The sequence below is a fragment of the Schistocerca piceifrons genome, chromosome 10 (genome assembly GCF_021461385.2).
Source record: "Schistocerca piceifrons isolate TAMUIC-IGC-003096 chromosome 10, iqSchPice1.1, whole genome shotgun sequence".
In the NCBI taxonomy this organism is placed as follows: Eukaryota; Metazoa; Arthropoda; class Insecta; order Orthoptera; family Acrididae; genus Schistocerca; species Schistocerca piceifrons.
In genome coordinates, this window is record NC_060147.1 from 117,472,836 (window position 1) to 117,489,214 (window position 16,379).

General features: G+C 41.7%; 1 protein-coding gene across 1 annotated transcript in view; it reads left to right on the forward strand.

Annotated features, from left to right (window-relative positions):
* The window catches only part of LOC124718987 (FAST kinase domain-containing protein 4), an 84,969-nt gene that overhangs the window by 3,643 nt on the left and 64,947 nt on the right, over positions 1-16,379 (forward strand). Inside the window, exon 2 of the mRNA XM_047244657.1 lies at positions 8,471-8,653. Coding sequence (XP_047100613.1) covers positions 8,471-8,653 — 183 coding nt within the window. The remainder of the gene's footprint in view (positions 1-8,470; positions 8,654-16,379) is intronic.

Here is a 16,379-nt window from a genome sequence, read left to right on the forward strand (position 1 = left end):
CACACACACACACACACACACACACACACACACACACACACACACACACACACAAACCAATGAAAAAATACTCAACCAAAAGAAATACCCGACCCACTCACACTTCAAACAACCCCCCCCCCCCCCCCCCCAAACCAGCCCAACCTCCCCCCTCACCCCAAAATAAAAAACCCACAAACAAAACCCAAATGCAACATAAAAAAATCCCAATCACACACTACAACTCAACAAAAACTTCAACAAAATAGGTCCTCCACAACTAAAACACAAACCAACACCCCACCCCACCCCCCCCCACCCCCCCCCAGCTCACAAACACTTTAACACGAAGTGAACCACCCACCCCACCCTGAGCCGCAGCCACCCACCCACCTACCCAGACCACCCTAACCATACATTTTCGGCCTATACATTTTACTGACAGCCCTTAAGAAAACCTGAAAAACACAATAGCCCTCAGGGACACTCTTCCACCAACAGTACTCATCTAAATGAGACTGAAAGTTGGAAGGACGCCTCTTCCCCCTCCCAAGAACTGACTTAACAGCCCCCCACATCCCCTCTATTGTATTGGTGCAAGCCCCCGTCTCATAATTTTTGAACTCTAAGCTATGGTTAACTACTAAATGATGGAATCCCCTCTCACCCAACCCCCTATACGAAGAAAATGCATCTGAAACTACTGTGGACCCCGGTTCTATGTACTCCTCAATGAACCCCACTAATTCGGCCTTAGCCCTCCCTTCCACAACCCTAAAAACACATTCAGAACACCCACCCCCTGGAACAACAGTCCTCCACACCTAGGGACCAACCACAGACTTACCCCTCCCATACTTCCTTTTCCCAAATTGCGACTTGTCCACCTCCACAACAACCCCATGACCCCCCCCCCCCCCCCCCCCCAGCTTACCCCTGTACTTAATTAACTCGGAACACACTTCACGGCAAAAAGAAAACCAATCAAGCACACTCCTCTCACTCACACCAGTCTCATGCGCGAAAAAACTGTGTGAGGATCTATAACAAAAGTAATAAGTCGCCAGTACAATCTCGTGCATGCCCAAGCTAGACTTCCCGAACCAGGTACCGCGCCGTGTGGAACGCCAAATGTTGTCTTTCCGACAGCACCACATATAACCGTTCCTGCCCCGAGAGGCCAGAACTTTAGCCAACTTCATTTCTTTGCCGCAAACACAGCATTTGACAACCTCGGCAATTAAGCCGAAAAGCTGCAAAAACTTAATGACCTCTAAAGGGGTGTTCCCCATTATAGCCCTCAGACGCGCACTGTTAATTTTGTCTGTCATATCCATTCCTGAACAAAAAACAACAACCAGTTAAATTTAATAAAAATACCACACGACGTACAGCGAACAACACTAAATTAACCTTCGCACAAAATCGTTAACTCACTGAAACGAATTCCACTTCAAACACACTCGAACAATACTCGATAATGAGCAACAGCAAACTGAGCCCATTGCACCACACAAACGAAAACCCTGAACGTACCACCAGAGGGCACAACAAACCACAACACGACGACATCTACAAACACGCCACACTCACAAACCAAACTCTGCGCCGTCATGACGTCACACACCACAACACCCTTACATCACGGGTCAAAGCCGACGCGTGGGATTGGACACTTCTGCCAACCTGGAGAATCATTGTCTTTCATACATTAAGCACTCTATTACTTTATTTATGTCTCTGACAAATATTGCTATTTTCACACAGTAGTCTGATGTTTTCGAATTTTTAATATTTTTGAAGCGTTTGATACCAGAATATCACTACCCAAATTCCTGTGGGGGTTTTGTTAGTTTGTCAGTTTTTGGTTAGCCAATTTCTCGGGTTATTAGAGATGTCATCCATTGGTCATCTATTTCTGTTTGTATCTCTGCCTTGTTAATGACATCATTGATTTATTGGCACAGTGCTACTTTGTTTACCATCTCGTATTCACTACTTGCTGTCATTTTGTTTTAAAATTTAGTTGTTCAAAATGTAGAATTGCATTCATTGAAGAATCTAGGAGATCACAAATGTTCCTACATACCTCTCTTATGAGACCTCAATAATAGAATTATTGTAAATACTGAAGTTTTGAAGATAGATAAGGCAAAGTTTATTCCATCTTCTGCCCACATTATGGCTGTTATTTTCTGGTAGGCGAAAGGGATTATCCTTGTAGGCTGTTTCAAAGTTTGAAACATAACTCCTGAAAGCTATCCTAGTCTTGTGGTCCAAGTGGACAGAGAAATACAGGAGAAGGGCATCTTTAAATGTCAGTTATCTATCAGTTCTCAGTTGTTAGTAGTTACATGGTAACATTTTTGAAATCATGTTTCTGGGCCTCTGAATAAATGTGACATGTTTTGCCATAAGCACTTCACCTCAGTTTATTAGCAGTAGCTTCAGTGGCCTGAAATGTATACACATTTTCACTTACTGTATACCTCCGAATCTTGGACAACTCCGAATGTAAGATGGTCCCCTATTGTTCAATAAGGAATTACAGACAAACATGTATACACATACCAGGTTTATTCTGACTACTTACAAATGGTTACCTTATTACAGGGAACTCAAGGAGACAATAAGAGTATTGGTATACAGAAAATAAAATCAGATAAAGACCTCCATTAGTCAGATACCGATGCCACTTAGCCCCTCTCAGTGTAATGGTCCACAGAATCTGCAGTGTCACTGTTGTGGTTGTCTTGCATTTCTTTCCATGCTAGATTATCTTCACACCCATGCATTTGTTACACAGCACTTCTTAAAGACATTCACATTTGATGTACTAGATATTTGTGTGTCCAAGCTGTCTGGATCCATTACACAACTTCTGGTAGGGTTTGGACTTGACTATCATGAAGTAACCAGTTGCTATACAGCTGTGTCAGCTGGTCTTTAAATTGCTTATTCACCATGATGTCTAACACTTATAGTTGTGAAGTCGTACCTCCTGGAATGATGACAAGATCTGTGTTTAATTTCAAGATTTCTGTCTTCACTGCTGGTGTCAGATGCCCCATGAAAGCATCAAGGATCAACACCCCACAATTCTCTATAAGAGCACCTGGTCTCCTGTACAGAGGTTGTATGGAGCTAATCTATATCAAACTTATCAGTCATCCATCCTTTTCCGTTGCAACAAAATATACCAAGTGGCAGCTCTTTCTTTTGTCATAGTTTTACGATTGAGGATGACATAAGGTTGGATTTTATTCTGTCAGCAAGCGCACATATCATCACGGTGATTCGTGATTTCTCATTGCCTGTAGTGTCAACCAATACACTTTTGTCACTTTTCTTTTCAACTGTTGTACAGGATGCAATCACAAAGCAAACAGGTGCCTTGTCAGCATTTTCAGTTCGTGCTGAGAGGTAAGCACGTTCCTTTCTCTGTCTTATAATGTGTCACGAATACATGACAAACTTCTCACACATAGCAACAAGTCCAGTGTGTCGCATCATCCTTATACCCCACCCAAATCTAGCTTTAAATTGGACACCACATTCCTGTGCCAGTTCACATGCTTTATTTGATATGATATCGTACGAAACGGCTATTCCTTTTTTATGTTTCTCGCGCTCAAATGCCACTAGTTCAGTTTCAGTTTTTTCAAAATATCCACACTGTGGGCCACTGAGAGCTTTCCTAGTCAACTTCGCATTTTTCAAATGTACTTTGTCCTTTTGCCATCTTGAAATATGCATCATAGTAGCACCTGCATCCTGTTGAAAATTTCAATGTTTGATCGCATTGCTCCATGATATGATCCATTACATGCTTCACTATGCAGTTTGGAAGCGGGATCTCGAAAGTCAAACAACAACCAATTAAAAAAAATTGCCAGAATAAACACATCCTTCTATCATACAACAATGCTCAAAGCGCATGTGTACATTTGAGGTTGAAGCGGTAGGTGTGGCAGGAAGCAGAGGTACAGTTTAAGTTTGAGGTTCCATACAGTAAAGAAAAGAAAAGTTCTATATCATATGCCACAAATGTGAGACAACCCTCTTCTTCAGGGCATTAAATTTTGGGCAAAAACTTTGTCTTGGATCAGAGATATACAGTACATGCAGCTCTTAATTTACATATCCTGTTGTTTTTGCTTGGTTTGTTGCAGTCCTGCACACTACTCTACCCTGTGTGAACCTTCTATATTCGAGTAACTATTGCAACTTCCAGCCATTTGAAGGTACTTACCGTACTCTATTTGTCCCCAACATTCCCTATCATTATCATACTGTTTCTCCCTTTATGCCTCAGGGTGTGTCCTATCAACTGATTCTTTTCATTAGTCAAGTTATGCCACAGGTTTCTTTTCTCCCCAATGCTATTCAGTACCTCCTCATTGGTTACATGATCTGTCCATCTAATACCAAGCATTTATCTGTATCACCACGTTTCAAAAGCTTCTATTCTCTTCATGTCTGAATGGATGTTCCATGTTTCACTTTGGTACCAGGCGACAATCCATACAAGTACCTTCGTAAAAGACTTCCTAACACTTAAATTTGTATTAGTCATTAACAAATTCTTCTCTTTCAGAAATTATCTTCATGATACAGTCAGTATGCATTTTATGTCTTTTCTACTTTGGACCTCATCAATTATTTTACTGCCCAAAAAATGGAACTCATTTCCTAATATAATTCCCTCAGCATCGCCTGATTCTGTTTGACTACATTCCATTCCCTTGTTTTACTTTTGTTAATATTCATCTTATATCCTCCACTCCAGACACTGTTCATTTCATTCACGTGCTCTTCCAAGTCGTCCTCTATCTCTGACTGAATTACAGTGTTGTCAACAAACCTCAGCATTCTTATTTCTAGTCCCTGAACTTTAATTCCCTTTCCAAATTTCTCCTTGATTTTTTTTACTCCTTGCTTAGTGTGCAGACTGAATAACATTAAATATAGGCTACAACATAATCTCACTTCCTTCTCACTGCTTTCGTTTTATGTCCATCAGCTCTTTATAGCTGCACTCTAGTTTCTGCACAAGTCGTAAATAACCTTTCACTCCTTTTATTTATCCCTGTTACCTTTAGAATTTCAAAAAAGATAGTCTGCTCAATAACTGTCAAAAAGCTTTCTCTAAATCTGTAAATGCTATGGCCTTTCTTTAACCTGCCTTGTAAAATAACTCAGAGGGTCAGTGTTTCTTCATTCTGTCAGAACTTTCCTTACTATCTTCTCACAGTATCATATATTCCAATTCATCTTCATCTACTGTCCACCTCGATAGCTGAGTGGTCATTGCTACAGAATGCCACGCTAAGGGCAGGGTTGGAGATTTTCTCCACTCAGGGACTGGATATTGTGTTGTCTTCATCATCATCATCTCATCTCATCGCGTGCTCTATCATCTACAATGTGAGAACAACTGACACTAAATTATTGTTTCTGGAGGGCAACTTGAATTCGCATGCATAATGACCTGAGTGCCCATCTTCAGTGTTAATAAGCTCCAAAATGGTGAATCATATGGAATCTTTTTCTTAACAATTATCTCTCAGCACAACTTACACTGCAACATACTTAGAAACTTATCAGACTGTTTCTGGCCACCCTGTACATTGCTGTCACCTTTCAGCATCCCCTTCATTGCTTGCCACCTGAGCTCTTGATATTCATACAGTTCCTTTTTTGTTTTCCCTCCCTCCCTTCCTCCCTCCCTCCCTCCCTCCCTCCCTCCCTCCCTCCCTCCCTCCCTCCCTCCCTCCCCACTCACTCACTCACTCACTCACTCACTCATTCATTCACTCACTCACTCACTCACTCACTCACTCACTCCATCCTGCTGGTCCATTTTAGGCATTCTGTAAATTTCATTTTTTAGATGAACAAGAATGTGTCAGAGTCAGAACTTTTTATGGCAATGGAAAAACTGAGAGATTGTTGGATCATGTAGCTTTTCACCAGATTTGGCACCCTTTGACTTCTGCAACTGCAAATATACTTCACAGTTGACTGCATGGTATGTGACAAAGGGTACTTTGTACAACTATTTGTCATTTTCTGTCCTGTTCCAGTCATGTATTGAGGGGGGAGAAATGACTTTCTGTTTATGCTCTTTCCTCTTTTATCTTATGGCTGTGATCCCAATGCAAGATATACAAAAGCCACAGCAAAATTGTCTCAGTCCTTCGAATACCAATCCATTAAATTGGGTAACAGTGTTTCATAAGAACAATGTCACCTTCATTTCAGTGACTGCCATTTAAGATCTCTGAGCATCTATGTTAGACGTTCATGTAGGCTACACTGAACTGTGATCTTACCAGTTCTTCTTGAGATTAGTTTGTTGTCTGCTATCATACCTGGTTGATAAGTACCCCAAACATTGGAGCAGTACTCTAGAATTTGTCATACTAAAGTCTTGACTGCTTTTTCTATTTGCAGAACTCTGCCCACAAACCAAAGTTCGTTTTTCACCTTCCCTAATACTGATCTTGTGTGTTCATCCCACTTACTATTGCTTTTCAGTATTACTTGTAAGTATTTCAATGACGTGACATGCTCCTCCAGATGATTACTGCTAAACTACTAAGAAGAAAAACAAAGTACAGTGTCAAAAGGACGGTTCACCCCCCACCCCCCTCAGTTTCCCATGTTGCCCAGAATGTTTCTCCATGGTCTCATTTTATATAGACGCTTGAAATTTGCTCTGGCTATAGTGGATTTAAAACTGAAATGAATCCTCGGAGTCTTTGTGGTAGCACAACAAAATAAAATACTCTCAGCTATAAAGCTGCAACAATTGAGTGTTTAGGGGCTGATGACTGTGACAGCTGATGAAAGAGAGAACTATAACATGAGTGTTATGGGTTGGGTGGACAGAGGATTAAAAGAGAAATGCTTGTCTTTGTTCCAAGATTCTTTCTCAGGTAAATAGATTTGTAGAGAAGAGGGAAATATGTATTTATTTTCTGTGTCTGATTAAGTAAGTTGTCTTCAGAAAATTGTGGGCCAAACAGCTTTGCTATTAATTTTAAATTCATGCCTAAAACAGTCCCTTAGGCTGTGGCTAAGCTATTTCTTTGCAGTTTTTCCCTTCTTTCCTTCCTTATTCCCTTCCTCCCTTCCAAGAATGGTAGTCCACCAAACTTTTCAGGAGAGCTTCAGCTCTCCTCAATATTTTGAAAGCAGAAGAGAGGTACTGGCGGAAGTAAAGCTTCGAGTGTGGGTCGTAAGTCATATGCCATAATAGATAGCTCAGTTGATAAGAGAATCCTCTGTCAAAGTCAAGATTCTGGGCTTGACTCCCAGTTTGGAACATTGCTTTGATTTATCAGAAAGTATCATCTGTAAGCTTGTAGATTTCTCAGGTTTCTGCCCGGGTCTCGTCGTAAGTTCTTAATATTTCGTCAAACAAACTTGTTGCCATCTTCAAGTGGTTCCTGAGGGCTGCATCTCGGCTTGTGTCAGCTTCCCATATTCAGTGGCAGTTACCCCCCATCACTCTGCTCCTGTCAGTATCCATGCAGCTGCCATGGTTGTTAGGGTAGTGACACCCGTATGCAAACTGTGGTCTTCAGTGTCCACGTTATTACCATTGGATGCTAAACTTAGTGTGCGATAATGCGTTGCTTTTTCTGGACTCGGTGCACGGTTCCATACCTGACTTAGTTGTTGACCAATGTCTCTGTTAATTAGACCATCTTGGACTCTAATTTCAATGATAGTGTTAATCGTGCAATCCCGGAAGGAGGAAGATTGACGAACTATCTTGGTTTGTCATAATCTTACAGTATGGCTGTGGTCTGCCACGGCTAATTTGGTGGTCTGGCAAAATTCAGTGTGATATCTATGTTCACAGCACCTTTCTTTTTCTGAGTGTACATTTTGTTCAACCCTAGCCAAGTAGGCAGTCCTCTTCATTCTCCGGGTGTGTGGTAAAAGAGGCTATTGAAGTTAGGGTCCAAGATGATGTAAGTAACAAAGATTTTGGCCTACAACTAAGTCAGTTGTGCAGTGCTGCACTGATTCCAGAAAAATCAAAGCGTTCCTGTGCCCTGAGGTTTGGACCTGGCAGTGATAGCATGGACACAGAAGACAACAGTTTGTTGCTGGGTGAGTTTATTGATGCAGCAAGACGTTGGTTCCGACATAGACAGGTAGAATGGTACAGGCTCTCCCAGTAAGGTGATGTAAGACTATCACATTGAATGGAGATTATGTTAAAAATAGGGGTCTGTAGCCAAAAGAATGGAGAATAATATGGTGTATTGAATTCTTGATTAAAATCAGCCTGCTTTCAGAAAAATATTGTTGCATTACTTATTGACCACCCCTTCTATTTACAGTTAAAGTATGTGTTCCGTTGAGAGTTCTCATTTCTGTAATTCAGATAAACCGATATTGTGGGTGTAGGGATTACAGTACAGTTTAGACGAGACAGAGTGGCACCAACACAGCTGCCGCTTTTGTTTTGCAGACGTCAGAGGAGGCGTCGCAAGCAGTTGGTTCAGCGACCGCACCAGGTGGCTCGCAGCCTGCCCTCGGGACTGCCAGGAGGAAGGCTCTGGTTGCAGCCGCCATGGAGCTGAGCTCACCGGGGGCACCGCTGGCAGAGGAGGGTCCTGGTGGCACGGCACCGAAGGAGAAGAAAACAGCTGAGGTGGGTCCGGTGCACTCTTCCTCATTGTGTTTCCTCTGTGATATCTGAATACTGCGCAGTTAATTAAAACTTGTGAGCAAAACTTGCACAAATGAAAATTCAGTCGAGAAAAGTAATAAATGAGACTAAATTGCTGGTCGAAAGGTGAAATGTGTAGTACTGACAACACATTCATATAAAAATAAAAGGGACGCACTGCTAGTAGTTCCATCACCACAGAAGCTTTCTCAAGTCAAATCCTGAGATGAGATCCCCTCTCCTTAATTCAAAGGGGTAGCAAAAGTTTTGAGATTAGCATGAGGCTGCACGCTTGGGAAAAAGTATCACTGTCCTTCACAGGTCAGTGTGCTGATAGACGGCATCCTGCGTACAATGGAAGCTGTGCAGCTAGTGCTGTTCCGAGCACATTTCTTACCACATCTGTGATTTCAGTGCACACGACAAGATAGAACAATGAGCCAATGTGAAACTTTTGTGTGAAACTGTGGAAATCTGCCACGAGGGTGTTCAACACGATGTAGTGAGTGTGCGGTGATGCTACAATTAGTTGTGTGACATATTTTGAGTGGCATGTGCACTTCAAGACTGAAGGAATATCACTGGAAGACAGTGAGAGGAAAACACCCTGAAATGTCGAAACTGTGCAGCAACTTGCGCGCAAGCATCATTGAAGAACAATTCATAGCATTGCAGCCATTGTCAGTGTGTTGTACAGAACAGTGTAGAAATTGCCAGGTGTGACTGCAACTTATGTGTTGCTGCTGAATTCGTCCCTAGACTGCCAATCTGGGAGCAACAGGAACACCATCTCGCAATCTACCGAGAGCTGTGGGTGACCCATCCTCCGTGTCGAGGATCATTATGGGTGCCAAAGTTGGCTCTGAGACAAATTAACAGTCTTCTCAGTGGAAAAGACTGTCATCTCCACGACCAAAAACAATGAGTCAGGTCCACAGTCCTCCCGAGTGCATGTTTGTTGTCATTTTTGACATTTGCGGCGTTCTGCATCACAAATTTGTCCCCAAGTGCCAGACTGTCAGTAATGAGTTCTGCTGACAGGTTTTAAGGCACCTGAGGGAGAGGGCAATCAGTGAAAGCAAAGATGTATGTGGTGCAAGAAAGACTGGCTGCCCGTGTTGACAGTGCCTGCGGTCACCAGTCTCTTCAGATGTGAGTTTGTCACCAGTAACAAGATTATTGCGCTTTTGCATCCAACATAAGTGCCAGATATGGCTCCCGTACACTTTGCCATCTTTCTAAATCTGAATGTCCACCTCAAAAAGTTGCCATTTTGCCACAGTTGCAGAAATCCAGCCTGACGGTGCTCAACATACTTACAAACAAAACTTCTAGGACACATTTCAGCAGTGGCAGAAATGGTGGGAGCACTGTGCAGTTGTGTTTGAGGTGACTGTTTTGAAGGTGATCTTGTGTAAATGTAGATATACAAATAATCTACCACCTCATATCTCCTCCCCACTTCACCCATTGTCTCCTCCCTAACCTCCGCAACATCCTTATGACATTCACAAATCATCCTCTCTGTCGCAGAGTTGCTAGCAGTGTAGTTGTCCCCACCGTATAATCTGCCCTGTTCCTCCACAAGTATCACCCACCACAATCCTACAATATCAGAAGTGGAGCAACTTAACAAAACGATGCATCTTACTAATGAACTAACTTATGTCAGCCTCACTGTGTTTTAAGATTCGACTCCCACACTATTACCACATCTCCCCCTCTTTTTATTTGTCTTGTCCTAATGCTTAATTGCACTATTCACCTCTCTTCCCCCTACCCTGTCTTCACTTTTTACTCATCTTCAACATCTCTGGAATGAACATGGTGCATTTCCTACTTACCTATGTACCATCTTTCACTTACTGTCTGTGTCCCACTTCATCTTTGTTTACCCTATTCGTCGCAACATACGGGTCTCTCTCAGCCCGGTTCTGAGTGACCTGGCTTTCCTTTTTAACCTTCCCTGACCTATCCCCCTTTCCTCCCTGACAATGGAATATACCGAATGAGATGGCGCAGTGGGTAGCACAGTGGACTATTATTTGGGAGGATGGTGGTTCAAACCCGCGTCCGGCCATCCTGATTTAGCTTTCCACGATTTCACCTAAATCATTTCAGGTAAATGCTGGCATGGTGCCTTTGAAATGACATGGCCGACTTCCTTCTCCACCCTTCCCTAAACTGATGGGACTGATAACATTGCTGTTTCGTCTGCTTCCCCCAAATCAACCAACCAACCAAAGGAACTATTAGTTCCAAAAGCTACATAGGTAGTGTGTCACTTTTACATTCCTGTTTCATACACATTTCGGTTAACAGTTTAGTTTCATAATTTATTAATAAACTGTTAGAGTCGCCCAGAAAGTAAAGCACCACTTTTTTTTTTTTCCTTGGCCAACAATAGTGTTATAAATGTGAAATATTGGGCATGAGTTTTTTTAAGTTTTCCAAATGCGCATGCAAAATTTCTGTTTCCTCCAGCAGATAGTGTAGATGCAGCAGTGATAAAAAATTATGTCTGTAAGTTATGTATGTTACAAGCAGTGCATCATCACTGAATCCCTCACTGCAGAGAAAGAAGCTGTGGAAAATATTCACAGAAGTTAGTAAGTTGTCTATGGAACATTTGTAGTTGACAGGAATATATTTGGTTGCTGGGCACAGAGGGTGAGGCCATCAGAAGGTAATTCGGTGGAGCTCCACGATATGTTGCAAGCAGGGAGACAGTCCACAGTTATTAGATGTGACACTTTCCAGCGTGATGATTATCTAATTTCTGGCGATCGACACATTACAACTTGGCAGTGGGTGCTGCTTCTGTCACTTGGCAAACAAAATATGTGATGACTTCCTGTAAAAGGGCTTAAGTCCCTTGACTAAACTTTTGAGGGGGAGAAGACTGTTTGCCATCTAGTTCAGTTGTGTTAGTTCAATTCCAACGACTGTAACTGCTCCTGCTGTTATTCTTGGACATGTTTGTTACAACAGTTTTCATTTGAGAAGCAAAGTTAGACATTTTTTGAGGTGTTTATAGTGCACAGATGTAAGTCCATTTAACAATTAACTAGTAAAAAAATTTCAGAAATAGTATTTCATATTGTTTTGATATTGTTATTCTCAGCTAAAATCATACTTTTTAATCTGAAACACCTTTTTTTAAGTCAATAGTGGTATAACATATTTTCCTGGATGAGTGTTATCTTCTTGTTTAACAGTTTATTTCTTACATTTTTGCAGATATCTTACAGTATACTAGGAGTAATATTATTTTATACTTTTAGAACATCCAGACACAAAATAAATAAAACATAAACTGTGGTTTTTAAGCATTGCATAAAGTTAGTGATTTACCAATGCTCTTTCAATCTTCTTCACTATCATTACCTGCTCCAGCCGTGTTGTTCCAGTTAACACACACTTTGTAGAAAATCTCTTTGTCTCCTCCATGGGGAATGTATGACGGTGCTTGCTGAATGCCCGCTACCTTCTCGGTTTTGATGAGGACACTGCCTTCTGGGTATGCTATGATGCTGGGTAAAGCTATACCGTTTGTGTCTGTAGGGTGTGCAAGCTTAAATGTATGACCTATAGGGCTGTGTATGTAAGGTGAAGTCCTTACACATTGTTTCAGATCTGAAGAGTACATAAATTCCATATAGTCACAAGACTTAAATGTAACTTGCTTAGATGGCTCACAGACTGTTTCACGTTTTCCATTGATAGTGTTGCTTACTAATGCAGTTGTGGACGTCAGGTACTAACATTCAGTATGTCACACGATTCAATCATTTTCATAGTTGTGACACTTTTTGAACTCTGAAAAATTATTGATGTGTGTGTAAGATAGAGGTATACACTCTGTCCTCTTTGCTACATTTCTTCACTGTTCCAAATACCCTATCATAGGGTAAAAAGGAATGTCCCCAAATAGGAAATCTGTGAATAATGGTATTGAAACACTCTTTCTCTGTGAGTGATAGAAACATACATATAACTGTACAATTCTTGTTTTGACCCATGCATCTGTTAAAGTATACAAATCCACACAGAGTTCAGTGTTAAGTGGCCCTATGTCCTGCTGATACTACATGAAGAAATTGAAGCGTTGATGTTTGTTCAAGGATTGGTTGGAGTAAAGTTCTTTTAACACTAATTTATGTATTTTTGACCTAGCAAGGTGGTACAGTGGTTAGCACTCTGGACTCACATTCTGGAGGATGACAGTTCAAATGTGCATCCGACCAGCTCGATTTAGGTTTTCTGTGATTTCCCTAAATCGCTTCACCCAAATGCTGTGATGGTTCCTTTGAAAGGGCACGGCCAACTTCCTTCCTTATCCTTCCCTAATCCGATGAAACCGATGATCTTGCCGTTTGGTTTCCTCCCCCCAACCGACCAACCACCGACCAACCGACCTTACGTATTTTTGTGTCAAGATCCTGACAACATACTTTACTTAAAAAAAGTAAAACTAACCTAAGTCCTTTTAACAACACATGTTTCAAATTTGGATGCAATTATCTCGTGTATTCAAAAGTGCACACAAGATAGGTCCTGTGCTGTTTTACAGCGGAATACAAATCTCACAGAAAAACATTTGTTCTGAGTTGTTGCAAAGTTATGAAGTTGATGGGGAGGCCTTCTCGGTATGAAACTTGGGTTCATCATTTTGAGCCTGAAACGAAAAGACAGTTGATGGAATGGCTTCATCCTTACTTTCCACAGAAGAAAAAATTCAAATCAGTTGCTTCTGCTAAAGAACTTGCCCCCTTTCTATCAGCAATTTATCGTAGATCGCTGGAAGAACGTAAAGTACCTAGCGACTGGAAGAAAGCGCAGGTCGTTCCCATTTTCAAGAAGGGTCATAAATCAGATGCGAATAATTATAGGCCTATTTCGCTTACGTCAATCTGTTGTAGAATAATGGAACATGTTTTGTGTTCTCGTATTATGACGTTCTTAGATAATACAAATCTCCTTCATCATAACCAACATGGATTCCGCAAACAGAGATCATGTGAAACTCAGCTCGCCCTATTTGCCCAAGAAATTCACAGTGCCGTAGACACTGGCAAGCAGATTGATGCCGTATTCCTGGACTTCAGGAAGGCATTTGATACGGTTCCGCACTTACGTTTAGTGAAAAAAATACGAGCTTACGGAATATCGGACCAGGTTTGTGATTGGATTCAGGATTTCCTAGAAGAAAGAACACAACATGTCATTCTTAACGGTTCAAAATCTGCAGATGTAGAGGTAATTTCGGGAGTACTGCAAGGAAGCGTGATAGGACTTTTATTGTTTACAATATACATAAATGACTTAGTTGACAACATCGGTAGCTCCGTGAGGCTATTTGCAGATGACACGGTTGTCTACAAAAAAGTAGCAACATCAGAAGACTCGTACGTACTCCAGGAAGACCTGCAGAGGATTAAAGCATGGTGCGACAGCTGGCAGCTTTCCCTAAACGTAGATAAATGTAATATAATGCGCATACATAGGGGCAGAAATCCATTCCAGTACGATTATGCCATAGGTGGTAAATCATTGGAAGCGGTAACGACCATAAAATACTTAGGAGTTACTATCCGGAGCGATCTGAAGTGGAATGATCACATAAAACAAATAGTGGGAAAAGCAGGCGCCAGGTTGAGATTCATAGGAAGAATTCTAAGAAAATGTGACTCATCGACAAAAGAAGTAGCTTACAAAACGCTTGTTCGTCCGATTCTTGAGTATTGCTCATCAGTATGGGACCTTTACCAGGTTGGATTAATAGAAGAGATAGACATGATCCAGCGAAAAGCAGCGCGATTCGTCATGGGGACATTTAGTCAGCGCGAGAGCGTTACGGAGATGCTGAACAAGCTCCAGTGGCGGACACTTCAAGAAAGGCGTTACGCAATACGGAGAGGTTTATTATCGAAATTACGAGAGAGCACATTCCGGGAAGAGATGGGCAACATATTACTACCGCCCACATATATCTCGCGTAATGATCACAATGAAAAGATCCGAGAAATTAGAGCAAATACGGAGACTTACAAGCAGTTGTTCTTCCCACGCACAATTCGTGAATGGAACAGGGAAGGGGGGATCAGATAGTGGTACAATAAGTACCCTCCGCCACACACCGTAAGGTGGCTCGCGGAGTATAGATGTAGATGTAGATGTAGATCATGATGGCTGTGTAATGCCAGGATAGTATTCATGGAAGACATTTTAGGGATGTTGAGGAAGTAATTTGTGCAGTGAAGAAATGGTTTTGTGGCCAAAGGACAGTGGATGATGGGAAACGAGTGATTTGGGGTGACGAATTGTGCTTTACCTTGTGGAAATCCGATGAAAGGGTTTAGGTTTGGCAAATGTCTGCAGAATGTTACATGCTATCATCAGTAGTTCCAACGATGAAGTACAGAAGTAGTAGAGTTACAGTACGGAGTAGTTTTTCTTGGTTAGGGTACGCTCTCCTTATCATGCTTATGAAAATGCTAACTGTGGAAGAATATGAACACATTTTACAGCATTGTGTACTGCATACAGTAGAGTAACAGTCCAGAAATTGTGATTGATTGTATCACCATGACACAGCATATGGTCATAAATTAGCAATATGAGACAATTGTTTGTGGACAGTAACATTCCTGAAATTGAAATTGACTGACCTGCCTGAAGTTCTGAACTGAACAGTGGCACGTAAAGTGTCACCGCCACACCGCCACACACCGTTGGGTGGCTTGCGGAGTATAAATGTAGATGTAGATGTAGATCCCAATGGGGAACAGCTCTGGGATGAGTTAGAACATCACCTTCATTCCCAGACCCCAGTGTCTGACATCTCTATCTTCTCTGGTGTCTCCTTCTCAGGAAGAATAGGCTGCAGTTCCTATACAGACTTTCAGACACCTCATTGATAGTGTCCTCAGCAGAGTTCAAGCCATCGTATTGGTGAAGGGTGCACACACCTTATATTAATTCCCACTAATAGGTGTCCAAATACTTTTGATCAAATAGAGTATATGCTTTGTTCTACAGTTGGTGTACACAAATAATGAATGTATTCCAGTTGCGACAGCACTGATGTATTTAGTTGTGGTGTTGATGTAAGTGTCTTATATTCTGGTAACTGTGGTTGTGAAAAAATCACATATTCAGACTACCTGTGCCTCATTAGTTGTCATAAATTCACTTGATGGTGGAGGTATATGCGTAATGGAAAGGGTAATTATAAATGTGACTGACTACAGTAATTTGTCACTTGAACTGACTTTGTTAATGGTAACAGTCACAGTTGAACCCAATCTAAAATGTTCACATTCAAAGTATAAGGGGTGTTCAAAAAGAAATGAGCTGGAGACATAATTACAGAAACCCGTACCTGTATGTTAGAAGTATTGACCCTCGCTGTTGAGACACTTTTCCCACTGTGACACAAGGTGGTGAATGGTTGTCTTGTAAAATTCCTGGGGCTGCGATGTTAACCAGTTCGGCACGTGTAGCTGGATGTCGTACCTGTATGTTAGACGCTGTTGAGACACTTTTCCCACTGTGACACAAGGTGGTGAATGGCTGTCTTGTAAAATTCCCGGGGCTGCGATGTTAACCAGTTCGGCACGTGTAGCTGGATGTTCTCGTCTGAGGTGAATTGTTTTCCCCTCAGAACCTATTTAAGGGGACCAAAAATGGTGTAATCACAGGGAGA